Source organism: Lampetra fluviatilis, chromosome 6, assembly GCF_964198595.1.
Source record: "Lampetra fluviatilis chromosome 6, kcLamFluv1.1, whole genome shotgun sequence".
Lineage (NCBI taxonomy): Eukaryota > Metazoa > Chordata > Hyperoartia > Petromyzontiformes > Petromyzontidae > Lampetra > Lampetra fluviatilis.
The window spans coordinates 993,806-1,010,444 of NC_136280.1; the positions used below are offsets into that span (position 1 = coordinate 993,806).

At 56.6% G+C, this 16,639-nt stretch overlaps 1 protein-coding gene across 1 annotated transcript; it reads left to right on the forward strand.

The window, feature by feature from the left end:
• Positions 1 to 4,767: 4,767 nt before the first annotated feature.
• LOC144933005 (rho-related GTP-binding protein RhoF-like) lies at positions 4,768 to 16,589 on the forward strand. The gene is made up of 5 exons (XM_078857427.1): positions 4,768 to 5,532; positions 9,900 to 9,990; positions 11,433 to 11,542; positions 12,548 to 12,682; positions 14,139 to 16,589. Exons 1-5 carry the CDS (start codon positions 5,287 to 5,289, stop codon positions 14,307 to 14,309), a joined length of 753 nt encoding a protein of 250 aa, XP_078713553.1. The 5' UTR covers positions 4,768 to 5,286; the 3' UTR covers positions 14,310 to 16,589.
• The last annotated feature ends 50 nt before the right edge of the window (positions 16,590 to 16,639 follow it).

The following is a 16,639-nucleotide window of genomic DNA, read 5'->3' on the forward strand; positions in this document are numbered from 1 at the left end:
CCATTAGCGCGGTCGGCTACGTACGGTGCGAAAGAAGTTCAACATTGTACTACGTACGTCGGCATGGAGCGGTGGCGCAGCGGTTTGCGCACTGCGTCGTGTTACCTAGCGACCTGCCGACAGACAACATCGGCCCTGCCCCCCCTATCCCACGCTCCCCCCCCAATTACTGTAATCACCACTGCCATTGTTACTTCATTTTACCCGGTAAGGCCAACTGAGCTACGCAGCTCTCTTTCAGAAGCGACATGGTCACAAATGATGGCTCAACGAAGTTGGCTCATCACGTGGAAATTTATAGCAGCAACAGCCAAAGACTCTAAACGCGTGGTGATGTTGATTCTAAATGTGGAGGGGAAAACCGGAGGACCCGGAGAAAAATCCACGCGACCACGGCGAGAGAGACACGCAAACTCCAAATACACAGCAGCAGGCGTCAGGGTCGAGATCGAACCCACGACCTCCTGTAGACCAGGCGAGGTAGTTAACATCTCGCCACCGCGGCGTCCGATGAGCAGAGCAGCAGTTATCCGGTGCTCTGTGCCATCAAACCCCGCCACCCAAGTTCGATTCCCGGCCAAGGCCAACACCAGTGGCGAGTGATGCATCGGAGCCGGTCCTTGGCTCCCCATCTTCACCGACCCGCAATGAGCAGGCGTGGTGAAGTATGGTCATGCAACACCCTGGGACCGACACGATGTGGGGAGAACCTCCATCCGGCAGCGGATCGTGATTCTGCGTGGCCAGTGGGCGCACAAGCAACAGCAGCAATAGATTAGAAAAAAAATGGCGTGCAACAGGCGACGTTTCGAGCAATAATCCATTTCAAAACGGAGCGCCGTGGCCTCTGCGTGCCTCTACCGCCCCCTCGCCGTGCCTGGCGAGTTTCGCGAACGCGGCGGCGGTGCCACGCGGGGTGGACTCAGCTCCCCTAGAGGCTGCGAGGCGTCACCGCGGGCCGCTTCACGAACGACGTGAATCTGAACAACAGAAGGGAGGATGGGTTTCAGTTCAGTTCATGTATTAGGTATAGCCCTGTGAGCCATACGGCTCTTGACTCGGGTGCAACCGCAACAAACAAAATCATGGACAAGAAACATCTTAAAGTGACTACGCGCAACAGAAAAATCCAGGAAAAAACAGCAAAGTCTTCCAGAAAAAGCACTGCATTTGTACGCTTTGTGCAAAAACCCCAGTGGGTTTGGGCTGTGATCGCGTCCATATAAAAATGGGTCGTTAGCCCGCCGCCAAAACCCCGACGCAGCCAATCAGTGAGGGTTGTCATGTAAACAAAAACGTGACAATTCGTTGCTACTTCAGCTGACCAGTGTGTTGGAGAGTGAACCCACGGCATTTACAATTTTAGTACTGCGACGTTTTGCTGGTGATTACAGTCAGCGTCATCAGGCGATTTGCCAGAATTGTTTACGTGATGTTAAATAGATTCTGAAAACGGACGAATTCATGAACGTCCTCGGAGTGATTTCCTTGCGGCATCGGTGCTCGTATCGTGTTCACAGCTCTGAGCCAGTGGTGGGAATTCCACAGAGCTATGGCGGGGGCGAGTCTATCCACAGGACAACCACTGTTCGACTTCCACACAATGTGGTGCTCGATTTATCGGCTCCCGAACGAATGATGATGAGCTGAGTCACCTCGCTGTGTGCTGTGAATAAGGGCCGTTGCCCGAAACGTCGCCTATTAAACGCTGATTACTTTTTACTGCCACTGTGTTATTGGCGAGTGTGTCGAGTGTTCATGTTTATGTATTCTTCGGAATGATGGGCGGTAGGGGAAAAGGGATGTGGTTACCGGTTAAAACCGGTCCAAATACGCAGCCAAATTGTTTACAGTAAACAATAAATGTTGTCCTAAGGCCAGATTCGCCCCCGACCATGGCAATGTCGAATTTCCAACCACTGGCTCTGCGGGGCTGGATTCAGGAGGTGAGGACCAATGCCTCTTTCATTGCCGATTCGAGAGAGGCGCGACATCGCTGGGACCTGGGGACACGCGGCCACTGCGCAGCAGCTGTGAGACGCGGCGGAGAACAGAGAGGGGCGGTGGTAGTGAGGCGGATGTGGAGGGGGAGGAGGTGGAGGAGGAGGGATAGAAGGGGGAGGAGGAGGAGGGGGAAGGAGGAGGAGGAGGGGGGGGAGGAGGAGGTGGAAGAGGAGGGGACGAAGGAGAAGAGGGAGGAGGGGGAGTGGGGAGGATCTGCGATGGTGCAAATGACCTTGGCCCCAACGACAACTTGACCTTGCTTTCAAGTTGAGGACTTAAACATGTACTTTTTTGTTACTATGAAGAAGGAGCTATGCCCGAAACGTCGGCTTTCTAGCCCCCCCCCCTTCCCTAGATATATTGGGAGGCGACACATGGTAAATGCGAATTTTTGGGATTTTAAACCGTGATGAGATATTGAGACGTTTATCCAACAGTGGATTGACAATGGCTGCTGCTGCTGATGATACTTTATTTGGTTATTTCCAATCACGATTATTTATAGAAACAAATCATTATAAAACAAAAGCAAGCGCCGTGCTGCTGCTGATGATGACGATGATGCAGGGATGGCTGGGAAGCGTGCTGACGTCACCACATCCCTCACCTACCGCGATCCCTCACCAACCGCGACCCCTCACCAACCACGACCCCTCACCAACCGCGACACCTCACCAACCACAATCCCTCACCAACCACGACCCCTCACCAACCACAATCCCTCACCAACCGCGACCCCTCACCAACCACCACCCCTCACCAACCACCACCCCTCACCAACCACGACCCCTCACCAACCGCGACCCCTCACCAACCACCACCCCTCACCAACCACCACCCCTCACCAACCACGACCCCTCACCAACCACCACCCCTCACCAACCACCACCCCTCACCAACCACGACCCCTCACCAACCGCGACACCTCACCAACCACAATCCCTCACCAACCACGACCCCTCACCAACCACCACCCCTCACCAACCACCACCCCTCACCAACCACCACCCCTCACCAACCACCACCCCTCACCAACCACGACCCCTCACCAACCACGCACACACCTCGCTGGCACCGATTTGTTTATTTCGTGTGGTTATAATTTAAACGCAGCGCCCTGGGTACACGCGGCGTTAGCGCGCCGTAATTGTTAGAGTCGCGCAAAAAATCTCCGTCGGTAAAGCAACGCCCTCCCGGGAACATTCCTAGCGCTGTTTGCCAAGCCACAAAGGCAAAACTCCCCCCCGTGTAGCCCTTAACAGAGTATACCCTTAACAGAGTGTTGGGGCGAGCACCGCTGTGTTAGCAAGCACCTATGGTGGCCGGAACGGCTACTCACTTAAGGGAGGCCCGAGAACTGTCAAGATATCACTCGCCACTTCTGTTTGGTCGTGGCCGGGAATCGAACTCGGGTGGCCGGGTTCGTAGCGAGGAGGTGTCCCACTGCTCTCGTGAACCCCACACCCACGTGCGCGCGCACGCGCGTGGGTGCGCGCGCGTGACACGATGAGTCTGCCTTGACCCCACCCCTCCGGGGGGGGGGGGGTGAGAGGGTGAGAGGACGGTGGGGGTCTTTCCCACCACCCCTGTGACTCACCACCAACAACAACCGCCATTCACCACTAAGTGTCCATGACGTCACCACAGCGCTTGTGCCAGGCTAGGTGCACGATAAGGCCACGTGAAGGGTCGAACGCCCGCTGGCAGGAGGTTACGGGACAGACCCAGGTGCCATGGTTTGACTGAGATGGCTGGCAGATGCACCACCTGTGCCCACTCCTGTGCCAACCCGCTGTGCTTTAGCCCCGTGGCTGTCACGAGCGAGGGTCGAAAACATTCGAGAACAAATCAATACGTGAGCACCATCAGGACTTCAAAATTAGCCAGAGCTGCCCGAGGCTGAGCGCCGAAAAATCCAACCCGCCCCCACCCCCTCCCCACGCACCGCGAGAGCGGGCGGGGCCCAGAGGTGTTTGGGGTTGTGGCAAGGCCGTAGCCATGGAGTCAAGATTGGATCTAAATTTGAAAACGAATTTCCTGCCTAAAATATTTAAAAATTCACTAACACACAGGACGGTATTTTTATTAATGTTTTACAATAATATCTAATAGTGTATTGTATTGCATTGCTCTGTTTTTCTTTTTTACCTTTTCTTGTTTAACCACAATCATATAAACAGAAATCTATTTTAAAGCAATGTATGGGGAGGGACATTTTGAGAATATTTGAATATTGGGGGGGATGTGTCCCACTCAATATATATTATAATTGCGGCCTTGGGTTGGGGTGCCCGGGATAATCGGCCACGAGAAACGAAGCTCTGGGCCCTGTATTTAACCACCCTCCCGAGGCGATGTCCGTCTCAGCGTGTTAATGTCAATCCACATCGTGTCGTGAGGGGTGGCAGAGGAGGGCGAGGAGTGGCAGGGGAAGAGAGGACATGGGAGGAGAGGACATGGGATGAGAGGGCAGGGACGAGGGGGCAGGGGAGGAGATGGTAGGGCAGGGGGGAGAGGACACGGTAGGGCAGAGGGGGAGAGAGCAGGGGGGAGAGGGCATGATAGGGCAGGACAGGGCTACGGTGTGACGCAGAGGCTCGCTTGCGCAACGGTCCGTGGTGACTCACGGCGGCGCACCCCTCTCGTGCCTCACGGCACAAGGGGGTTCGTGGCGGCCTGGGGGTCGCGGTGTGTGAGGGGTGGAGTAGGGGAAGGGGGGGGGGCAGGGTGGAGCGAGGGGGGTAGGCGGGGAGTTGGCGGCGCCCCTGTGATCCCAGGACCCAGACCGCGCTTCGTGATCCTCGCCATCAGTCGCGACACGGAGCGCGCGCGAGCCACGAGTGGATGCCGATCGCCGCGCTGTCCCTGGACTTAATAGGCGCTCGCTGACAACGCTTGCTAGCGACACACACGCACACACGCGCGCGCACAGCCACGCGTTCGTGCCATACACAGGTACACGTAGACACACACCCGACCCAACACGCGTGCGCACAGAAACGCAAGTAAACACGCGCACGTGCGCACACAGCTACGCGCGCACATACTCGTGCCTGTCACGTGCACGTGTATACAGAGGTACATACACACGTACGAGTACACTCACGCGTACACACATTGGGATACACACGCAGGTGCACGTACGCACAACCGGCTAAATACACAGACACACAGACGCGAATACACAAGCGCGTTCAGAGTCGCAGGAACACACACACACACGGGAACTTGCACACTCGCACACCGGCAAGTCCACACGCGAACACGCACGCTCACACACTCATGCAAACGCACGGTCAGCTACACGGCGGGACCATCCCAAAGCTCGAGAACGGGGTCGCGTCTGGACCCCGCGGCGCGCACGGGGCTCCCCTGGTCTCGGGGGACCCCGGGGGAAGCAACGGGGACCCCGGCGCCAAGGCGGAGAGGCGGGAGGAGTCGCGGGAGGTGAAGGCGGTGATCGTGGGAGACGGAGCGTGCGGGAAGACCTCGCTGCTCATGGTTTACGCAAAGGGCGCTTTCCCCGAGGTGGGTACCCCCCCTGTCCCCCGCGCCCCCCCCGCTGCCCCCCTCACGGTCCCCCCGCTGCCCCCCCCCCCCGCTCCCCCTGCCGCTGTTGCCGCGGCGCGCGCAGTGCGTCCGAGCCACCCGGAGCGCTCCAGAGTCCGGGACAGCTGTGAAGAGCTCGGGCGGGGTTCCGCCTGCTTCGAGTCAAGTCAAACTAACGCGTGTTACTGTGTGTGTCACTCTGTGTGTGTGTGTGTTACTGTGTGTGTGTTACTGTGTGTGTCACTGTGTGTGTGTGTTACTGTGTGTGTTACTGTGTGTGTGAGGGAGACAAAGGCGGCCGGGCGTGGTGCTAGCCACCCACTCCCTCGTGTGACGTGCCGGCCTTCATAGGTGCTTCTCGCTAACAGCACTTGTCCCAACCGTATGTTAAGGCTATACGGGGGATCTTTGTCTGTTTTTTTATTTGTCTGTGTGTGTGCCTGTGTCTGTATGTGTCTGTGCGTGCCAACCAGGAAAAAACTCAATCACTGACTCGGGTTTGCGAGAGTTACTTTTGTTTTGTGATCAGCTGGGTGGATTATTGGCACTAATATTTTGCCAGATGTTGTGAGCCCTGGGATGTAACACCCAACCAGTTGGGCCGAGGTCGACGACTCAAGGTTTAATCCGGCAGGCAACGCTTGGCCTCACACTGTAAAACGCGTGTCGTGGCCAGGGAGACGGGAATTTGGATGCTCGGCAACTCACCTCGTGCGTGCGGTGAGCTCACCTCTGGGTTCTCTCTCTGTCTCTCTGCGGGTTCCTCCCAAACAGCGCGCCAGTGTCAGGTAACCACCCAGGCAGCATGCCAACGATGGCATCTCGTTGCAACCGCTGTGCCAACATTGGGCCTATCCGTTCCATGATTACCGGGCAGCGATGGTGGATGGGCAATGCCACACGGCTTCCGTCGCAGTCAGGTCGGCTGGTGGGCGGCGTGAGAGGGGATCGCGCACGACGCTCGCTGGAAGCCACTCGATGCGTGCGCCTCGAGCAGCGTGTCTATCCCTCGAGCAGCGTGTCTCTGCCTCGAGCAGTGTGTCTCTCCCTCGAGCAGCGTGTCTCTCCCTCGAGCAGCGTGTCTCTCCCTCGAGCAGCGTCTCTGCCTCGAGCAGCGTGTCTCTCCCTCGAGCAGCGTGTCTCTCCCTCGAGCAGCGTGTCTCTCCCTCGAGCAGCGTGTCTCTCCCTCGAGCAGCGTGTCTCTCCCTCGAGCAGCGTGTCTCTCCCTCGAGCAGCGTGTCTTTGCCTCGAGCAGCGTGTCTCTCCCTCGAGCAGCGTGTCTCTCCCTCGAGCAGCGTGTCTCTCCCTCGAGCAGCGTGTCTCTCCCTCGAGCAGCGTGTCTCTCCCTCGAGCAGCGTGTCTCTGCCTCGAGCAGCGTGTCTCTCTCTCGCTCCATTCGGGGTCAGATTTCCGTGGACGCGCGGCAGGGTCGCGGTCCGGACTCCCGAGGGAGTTCCCGCGAGGATTTCGAGCCTCCGTGTTTTCACGTCGCAGGCCACTCGAGTAGAACCGCGGTCGTCCGCGAACGGCCCTTCTGTGATTCCACTGCTGGAGGGAGGCCCTCTCTCTGCTTGCTTGTTTGACCATACTTCACTACGCCGGTCAGTGAAGGTTGGTGAAGGAGGGTAGCATCGAAGTACGTCGGGACATAGGAGTAGAGCACAACAATTGATGTCGCTGCGCCGGCCACAACGTAGCTCAGCAGCATCAGACTTTATCAACACGTGGGCTCTATGCACTGTGGTGGTCGCACATACAAGCGCCGTCCAGGCTCCAACCTGCTGAGCTTCCGAGATCCGACGAGGTCGAGGGTATTGTTGGTAGCAGCCCTCCCTGGCTCACCTCAACGCGCGGAACAATCAACCTCAGCCCCGACCTCACGAGGAACAATCAAACGTAGCCCGACTCGCGCACGAGGCCGCGAGAAATGAGGGCCCCGATTCGCGTAATGAGAACGTTCCGACTCAGCGGAATGATTCTTTGCGGAACGGTTGTCAAAGTTATCCAATAAATGTATCGCGATTGACATCGCCATCGTGCGTGTTTACCACGCGGGGAATGCCTCAAGAATCTCTCTCAGCAGGATCCCGGCCCGGAATTTGGGCATTAAGGGAGGCGATGATTGCTGCCAAGTCTAATCCCAATTGAGTTCATTTGCAGGCGACTTTTCGTCATTGCGATGTTTTGGCCAATACCAGCTATACATTGTACCAGCTATACATTGTACCAGCTATACATTGTACCAGCTATACATTGTACCAGCTATACATTGTGCCAGCTAAACATTGTACCAGCTATACATTGTACCAGCTATACATTGTACCAGCTATACATTGTACCAGCTATACATTGTGCCAGCTATACATTGTGCCAGCTATACATTGTGCCAGCTATACATTGTACCAGCTATACATTGTGCCAGCTATACATTGTGCCAGCTATACATTGTACCAGCTATACATTGTACCAGCTATACATTGTACCAGCTATACATTGTACCAGCTATACATTGTACCAGCTATACATTGTACCAGCTATACATTGTACCAGCTATACATTGTGCAGACGCGCGCAGTGGTCAGCGCGCTGCGTTACGAACCCAGCGACCCGAGTTCGATTCCCGCTCACGGCCAATACCGGTGATAATTATTCGAACCGTCCCCTAGGTCGGCTTAGCCTCAAATAAGTAGCCAGTGTGGTGTGTAGTAAACATCGCCACTGGGGAGACAAAGGCGGCCGGGCGTGGTGCTGGCCACCCCCACAGTCGTGTACCGTGTCGGCCTTCATAGGTGCTCGCGAACAGCACTTGACCCAACAGTCTGTCAGGCTATGAGGGGGAGCTTTGGATTATTTTGTTTTAGCTCGTGGCCGAATGCCATTCATCGGTAACACGACGACGCTGGCTTGACAAGTTTAACAATCTTCTTCTTGATGTGATAACTTTTGTTGGCCCAGGCCACTCTCGCGGCTTGCGACTCCGATCCCGCGGCATCTCGAGTTCTCACCCGCGGTTTGAACGAAACACAAATGAAACGAAGCGGCTGTCCTGCCGATTACAAGCGACTCGATTTGCGTGCTCTGTCACTGTTACAATTATGGCCGATGACGCCAGCACCGCATTGGCCAACTCTGGCGAGCCCACGCCACCGTGGGAACAGAGAGCGCGGGGAGTGTTGCTGACGTCACAATGGGGGGGGGGGCTCTCGATAATTAGGGGTCTTGATTGGGTCAGCGGTCGTGGTTTCGTGAGATCTAAACGCGCAGATTTCCGAACACCACCTGGTGCCTCGCCTGGCGTCACGTGGTGCAGGCGCCAGCCAGGATTAATGGGCAAGCGGTGTAATAGCGCGTGCGGGCTGCCTTGCACCATCACCACCACCATCGTCACCACCATCATCATCACCACCATCATCACCACCATAATCATCATCATCACCACCATCGTCACCACCAACATCATCACCACCATCATCCCCACCACCATCATCACCACCATCGTCACCATCATCACCACCATCGTCACCATCATCACCACCACTATCATCACCACCACCTCCATCACCACCATCATGACCACCATAATCATCGTCACCACCAACATCATCACCACCATAATCATCATTATCACCACCATCGTCGCCATCATCACCACCATCGTCACCATCATCACCACCACTATCATCACCACCACCACCTCCATCACCACCATCACCACCATCATCACCACCATCATCACCACCATCACCACCATCATCACCACCACCATCATTACCACCACCATCATCACCACCATCATCACCACCACCACCTCCATCACCAACACCATCATCATCACCATCATTATCACCATCACCACCACCATCACCATCATCACCACCACCATCACCATCATCACCACCACCATAATCACCACCACCACCTCCATCACCATCATCACCACCACCACTATCACCACCATCATCACTACCACCATCACCATGATCACCACCATCATCACCATCACCACCACCTCCATCACCACCATCATCACCACCATCATCACCACCACCACCACCTCCATCACCACCATCACCACCACCATCATCACCGTCATCGATCCCTTGCGTTCACGTCAACGCCCGTCATCATCGTGACCACAATGAGACCCTGCATGGCTCATTCAACTAATTACCACCATCATCACCATCAAAGCATATCGTATTCACGTCATCATAATCGCCATCATCATAATGAGACTCATCGTCATTCAGTTAACAATTGTCATTGGAGTCGTCGTCATCATCTTCTGACCCTGCGCCAGGCCTCTCACCGTGTCCACGTGTTTGGTTGCCCCCATCCCGCCACAGAAGTACACCCCGTCCGTGTTCGAGAAGTTCTCCACCACCGTGGCGCTCAACAAGAACACGGTGGTGCCGCTCTCCCTGTGGGACACCTCGGGTACGCACCCACCACTCCCACACCACCACCACCACCATCACCACCACCACCATGACCACCACCACTCCCACACCACCACCACCACCACTCCCACACCACCACCACCACTACCATGACCACCACCACTCCCACACCACCACCACCACCATCACCACCACCACCACTCCCACACCACCACCACCATGACCACCACCACCACTCCCACACCACCACCACCATGACCACCACCACTCCTATATCAACACCACCACCACCACTCCCACACCACCACCATCACCTTACCTACAGCCACATCACCACCACTCCCACACCACCACCACCATCACCACCACCACCACTCCCACACCACCACCACCATCACCACCACCACCACTCCCACACCACCACCACCATGACCACCACCACCACTCCCACACCACCACCACCACCATCACCACCACCACTCCCACACCACCACCACCACCACTCCCACACCACCACCACCACCACCACCACCACTCCCACACCACCACCACCACCACTCCCACACCACCACCACCATGACCACCACAACCACTCCCACACCACCACCACCACTCCCACACCACCACCACCACCACCACCACTCCCACACCACCACCACCACCACCACTCCCACACCACCACCACTCCCACACCACCACCACCACCACCACCACCACTCCCACACCACCACCACCACCACCACACCACCACCACCACCACTCCCACACCACCACCACCACCACCACTCCCACACCACCACCACCACTCCCACACCACCACCACCACCACTCCCACACCACCACCACCACTCCCACACCACCACCACCATCACCACCACCACTCCCACACCACCACCACCACTCCCACACCACCACCACTCCCACACCACCACCACCATGACCACCACCACTCCCATATCAACACCACCACCACCACTCCCACACCACCACCATCACCTTACCTACAGCCACATCACCACCACTCCCACACCACCACCACCATCACCACCACCACGACTCCGACACCACCACCACCACCACCACTCCCACACCACCACCACCATGACCACCACCACTCCCATATCAACACCACCACCACCACTCCCACACCACCACCATCACCTTACCTACAGCCACATCACCACCACTCCCACACCACCACCACCATCACCACCACCACGACTCCCACACCACCATCACCACCTTACCTACAGCCACATCACCACCACCACTCCCACACCACTACCACCATCACCACCACCACCACCCTACCTACAGCCACAACACCACCATCACCACCACCACCTTACCTACAGCCACATCAACTACACCATCACCCTACCTACAGCCACAACACCTCCCTAACCGACATCGCCCTACTCACATCACCACCACACCGACACCACCTGCACCCCTCACCTGTGCGCTCCTCACCTGCAGGACAAGAGGACTACGACCGCCTGCGCCCTCTCGCCTACCACGACACCCACGTGATCCTCATCTGCTTCGACGTCACGAGTCCCGACAGCCTCGACAACGTCTTCTCCAAGGTGCGGGGGTCCCCCCCCCCCCGACTCCCTCCCTGAGCTCCACCTTCATCTCTCCATCCCTCACATTCACCCCCCCCCCCCCATCTCTCCCTCTCCTCCTGCAGAGGTATCCCCCGCCGTTCCTCCCTCCATGACGACGGCGGTGACGACGATTGTGATGATGGCGATAACCGTGACCAGAATGATGGTAGTGACTTGAACGATCATGATAACGGTGACAACGATTATGACGACGACGACTAGCATTACAGACAAGGACGATAATACACAAATGAAAAGCTAAACACACACACACACATCCACACACACACACATCCACACACACACACATCCACACACACACACACATCCACACACACACACACACATCCACACACACACATACACACACACACATCCACACACACATCCACACACACACACATACACACACACACATCCACACACACACATCCACACGATGAAACTGCTTTTGGCCAAACATCCCAAATGCTGAGAAATCACCGGCAAATGACTCTGTTGGGATGACAGCAGCAGCAGCAGCATCGCCCTCCACTGCAGAAAGACACCAAGCCGGTAGGACCCTCCTGAAAGAGTCTCTTGACACTGGGTGAATCTTTCCTGGGTAAACAAGCGCAACAACAACAACAACAAGAGTGGTGGTGGTGGTGGTGGGGAGCTGTAGTGTAGCGGTCAGCGCCACGCTGCGCTACGAACCCGGCGACCCGAGTTCGACTCTCGCTCACCGCCAACACCAGTAACGATTATCTAAACCGGTCCTGGGCCTCCTCGAGGTCGACTCAGCCTCAAATGAGTACCGGTGCGGTGTGTAGTAAACATCGCCACTGGGGAGACAAAGACGACCGGGCGTGGTGCTGGCCACCCACCCCCTCGTGTGCCGTTCCGGCCTTCGTAGGTGCAACTCGCTAACAGCACTTGCCCCAACAGTCTGCTCAGGCTACACGGTTGTATCTTTGCCTTTGTCTCCGTGCCCTCCCCCCGCAGTGGGCCCCCGAGGTGGGCCACTTCTGCCGCGGCACGCCCCTGCTGCTCGTGGGCTGCAAGAGCGACCTGCGCAAGGACAAGCTGCGGCTGCGGCGCCTTCGCGAGCAGGGACAGGAGCCCGTCACCTACATGGCGGTGAGCGAACGCACGCCCATCCCCGCGTGATCCACCGACCCTTCCCCCCGCCCCTGGCGTGCGAGCGTCGGACCGCAGCGCTGCCCCCCGTGACCGGCGAGAGATGTGCGGGCACCAGGGGGGCGGGTGGGGGGGGCGAGAGGTGGGTCGTGAGAGACGGGTGAGGGATGAGTGAGCGGCGAGTGGAGAGTGGAGTGGCGAGTTGAGTGGTGAGTTAGGCGAGTGGTGAGGTAGACGAGTGGTGAGTTGAGTGGTGAGTTGAGTGGTGAGTTAGGCGACTGGTGAGTTGAGTGGTGAGTTGAGTGGTGAGTTAGGCGACTGGTGAGTTGAGTGGTGAGTTGAGTGGTGAGTTAGGCGAGTGGTGAGTTAGACGAGTGGTGAGTTGAGTGGTGAGTTGAGTGGTGAGTTAGGCGAGTGGTGAGTTGAGTGGTGAGTTGAGTGGTGAGTTGAGTGGTGAGTTAGGCGAATGGTGAGTTGAGTGGTGAGTTAGGCGACTGGTGAGTTGAGTGGTGAGTTGAGTGGTGAGTTAGGCGACTGGTGAGTTGAGTGGTGAGTTGAGTGGTGAGTTGAGTGGTGGATTTAGATTATTTTGCTGCTATAGATTTCCACATGAGCTTTCATGTTGTGGCCTGGTCGCTCCTGAAAAATAAATATCTCAGTGGCCTTTACCTACAAACATAAAAACAAAAATAGTTTAGTTTTATTAGTATATTGTCAGTGATTTGTTTACCTTCCCTATACTTTGCACTCCTATCGTGTTTTGTTTGTTGTTGTTACGATCCGTTCCGAACTGGGCATCTGTTTAAAAGAGCTTTATAGCTCATCGGATTCCTCCAGTCTAAATAAGTATTCGGGTTCTGGGTTCACGCGGGACGTCACCTGCACTCAACCGAACGGAGGGAAACGCAGACGCAGAGAAAGCCAAACACGGCCAGTCGCACGGACCGGGGGCCCCTGCCGCAGACGGACGGCGCGGCGAGGGGGGCCCCCCCGTGCCCCGAGCCCCCTCGGCGTGACGGGCGCAGACACGCCGAGTCGCGCACCGACCCGGCCTCCATCACCCCCCTGCACCACCACCACCACCATCATCACCATCTCACAGGGGGCAGAGGCCGGGTGGTCAGGGGGTCTCGGCGTTGATCCGCTCAGTGCGACCCACTCGACGTGTTTCTCTCTCACGCAGCGACGTGGCATTTTTTTTTGCAATCGATGAAAATCCGTAATCGACACACGAACTGTTGTTCCGCCACCCCCACCGTTACCCCCGTGCATGTGTGCCCTCCTTCTCCGTGTGTACACCCGTGTCCTCCAATTCCTCTACCCCCTACCCTTATGCTTCCCTCATCCCCATATCCCGTGTTGCCTTCCCCGCGTCTCCGTACCCTTTCTCACGACCTCCCGACCCCCGTCCCCCGTCCCCATGCTTTCGCTCTCTCTGCCCCCCTCCCCCCCACAGGCCACGGAGGCGGCGCAGCGCATCCAGGCTCACGAATACCTCGAGTGTTCGGCCAAGTTCTTCGAGAACGTGAGCTCCGTGTTCCGCGACGCAGCGCAGCTGGGGCTGCGCACGCAGCGCAGGGAGAGGCGGCGCGCGGGGCGGAAGGCTCGCGCGTGCACCCTGCTCTGAGCCACCGCAGCCCCCACCCCCCATCCCTTCTCAAACATCCTCGATCGTCCTCACCTATCGACGTGACATTGACCGCTGGGATGGACCAAGCAGCGGCCTCCTCCTGGAGTTCCTCGGCCTCGCCCGATCCTCTTCGGCCATCGACAACCCCAGTGGCCACGTGATGGACCAAACGATGGCCTCCAACAGCCGCCGATGAGCTTCTCCACCCACCACCTCCCACCCCAACTCCTCCACCCACCACCTCCCACCACAACTCCTCCACCCACCACCACCTCAAGTCAACAACCCCCCCCCCACCCCACCGAATGGATTGAAGCCATGTCCGAGTCTGCAAACCGGCGAGTATTTCCGGATCTGGCACACCACATCCATCATACCTCTCGCTGTGGCCGTGGCGACAACAGCACATGCCACCAACTCCACTCTACCAGTGGACCGGGAACACAACCAGGGAGGAATGAATCCCTGAACGAGCCAAACGCTCGCCTCCCACGTGCCGCTCAACGGCTCCTCAGACACACGCGAAGGGACCAGAGGATCCTCCGACTCCTGGCCAGGAACTCTCCCCTCGAGAGCTAAGAGTTATCTTTGTTACTTTATTCTGCTAACGTTTGCATGGTGACGCGGGGCACATGCCTTCAAACCCGAGACCGTTGAACTGCCGTCTTCGGGACCTGGACGCAAACCATCGCGGCTCGAAGTCACGGGCGACAAGGGGCTCCGGGAGAGGAGCGACTTGTCTGGGAGAGAAGTGTGAGCGGCCGAGGAGCATCCCCTCACGCGGGTCAGGGTCTGGATCAAGGATTTAGCCCCAAGTCCAGAGGGATTGCTGGAATCCTGCGGGAGAGGCGCCCACGGGTGATCCCAGCCGTGGCTACGACGTCACGCTCAGCCACTAGGACCAGCCGCGGTGCCGTGGTGTTTAAAAAAACAAAGTACATGCTGGTGGAAAGGCCGAGACACTCGACGTCACACGGCCGATTGGTATGTTTCGGTGGTGGTGGAGACATCGGCACGGTTTTTCCAAAAAATGCGGACAAAAAACTAAAAACTTGTAAAAAAAAACAATTGTGAATTGGGCTGTTTACTCTTCTTGCCTGCCCGCCTTGAAGGACCATTGCCCAAACCGTTGGCCGCGGTTCACTGGCAGTGTTTCCAGCCAGTGTTTCTGACCCCCCACCCCGCCAGCTAACACTTTATTAATCTATAACTCGCCGCTGCCTTTGTGACCGTGCATCTGTGCACGCGGTCACCAACCTCAAGGCTGCCCCGTGGCATATTGTAGGCAATGCCGCAAAGTGACATTTTTTCCCCCTTTAACTTATACTGTATTCTTTTAAACGAACGACGAAAGAAAGTCCACTCAAGTTGTTTTATGCCACAGGCCACTCGCCGTTGGATCTTTGCGGCGCCCCACATTCCGATGCGGGGCTGGGTGTCCGCTCCTGCAGGTCATCCACACGGGGTTAGATTCACGTCTTCACAAAACTAAAATCACGGTTACCTATAGGCCCAAACCCCCCCCCCTCCCCCAACGGCCAGGAACAAACAGCACTATTAATAAAGGTTTAATGGACAAGGAGTTAGTATGCTGAATTGAACAAAAGGTGTTTAGAACTTGGGGAAACGGAGACGATGGGGAAGGCGTTCGACGGTCAAGTAACGCGCCGCCGTGGGGATTCGTCGTTGGCGTTGGCCATCGATGGCGAATTCGCCAAATATCGGACAAAGAGGAAAAGGGATTTCGCCACGAACACGCGAATCGGGTCCAGCTGTGAAGCTCACGGAGTAACTGGGGACGTGGTCCCATTCATAAGCTCCAAACGCATCCACGCTGCACGGTGTTCATTCGGCGGCGCTCACGTCGGCAGCGCCTGTGAACGCAATGGCATTTGAGGTCTGCCTTGAGAATTAACCTATTGTTCTAAAAGGGGCTCTCTCACACCTCGGTTCTAATTAAAGTTCACCCAGTGACTTTTCTCCGTCCACATCGTGGGGCAGCTCTTGAGAGGCCGTAGTGGTGGCACCGCTCTTAACTCGGTTAAAAGTTAAAACGTAAACCCCTCTTTTGGTTGTTGAACAGTGACTAATGTCCATAATTGGTGACGACGACTGGAATGATGACGGTGGGAGCTCCTGAAACGATGATGATGCTGATGTCTTGCGACAACGTTTGACCGCTTTGCACAACTTAAAGCCACGTGAAAATTGTAATGCTATTTAATTTTTTTCATTTTTAACAAGAACCGTAAAGTTGTATTTACCGGGGGGAAAGGATAAAAAGCAACAACAAAAAAAGCCAAATCTGAGACACGAGCCGCGTGGAT

Coding starts and splice junctions, on each gene's coding strand:
- LOC144933005 (XM_078857427.1), top strand. CDS start 5,287: ATGCAAACGCACGGTCAGCTACACGGCGGGACCATCCCAAAGCTCGAG. Junction 5,533..9,899: donor CAAAGGGCGCTTTCCCCGAG/GTGGGTACCCCC, acceptor ATCCCGCCACAG/AAGTACACCCCGTCCGTGTT. Junction 12,683..14,138: donor AGCCCGTCACCTACATGGCG/GTGAGCGAACGC, acceptor TCCCCCCCACAG/GCCACGGAGGCGGCGCAGCG.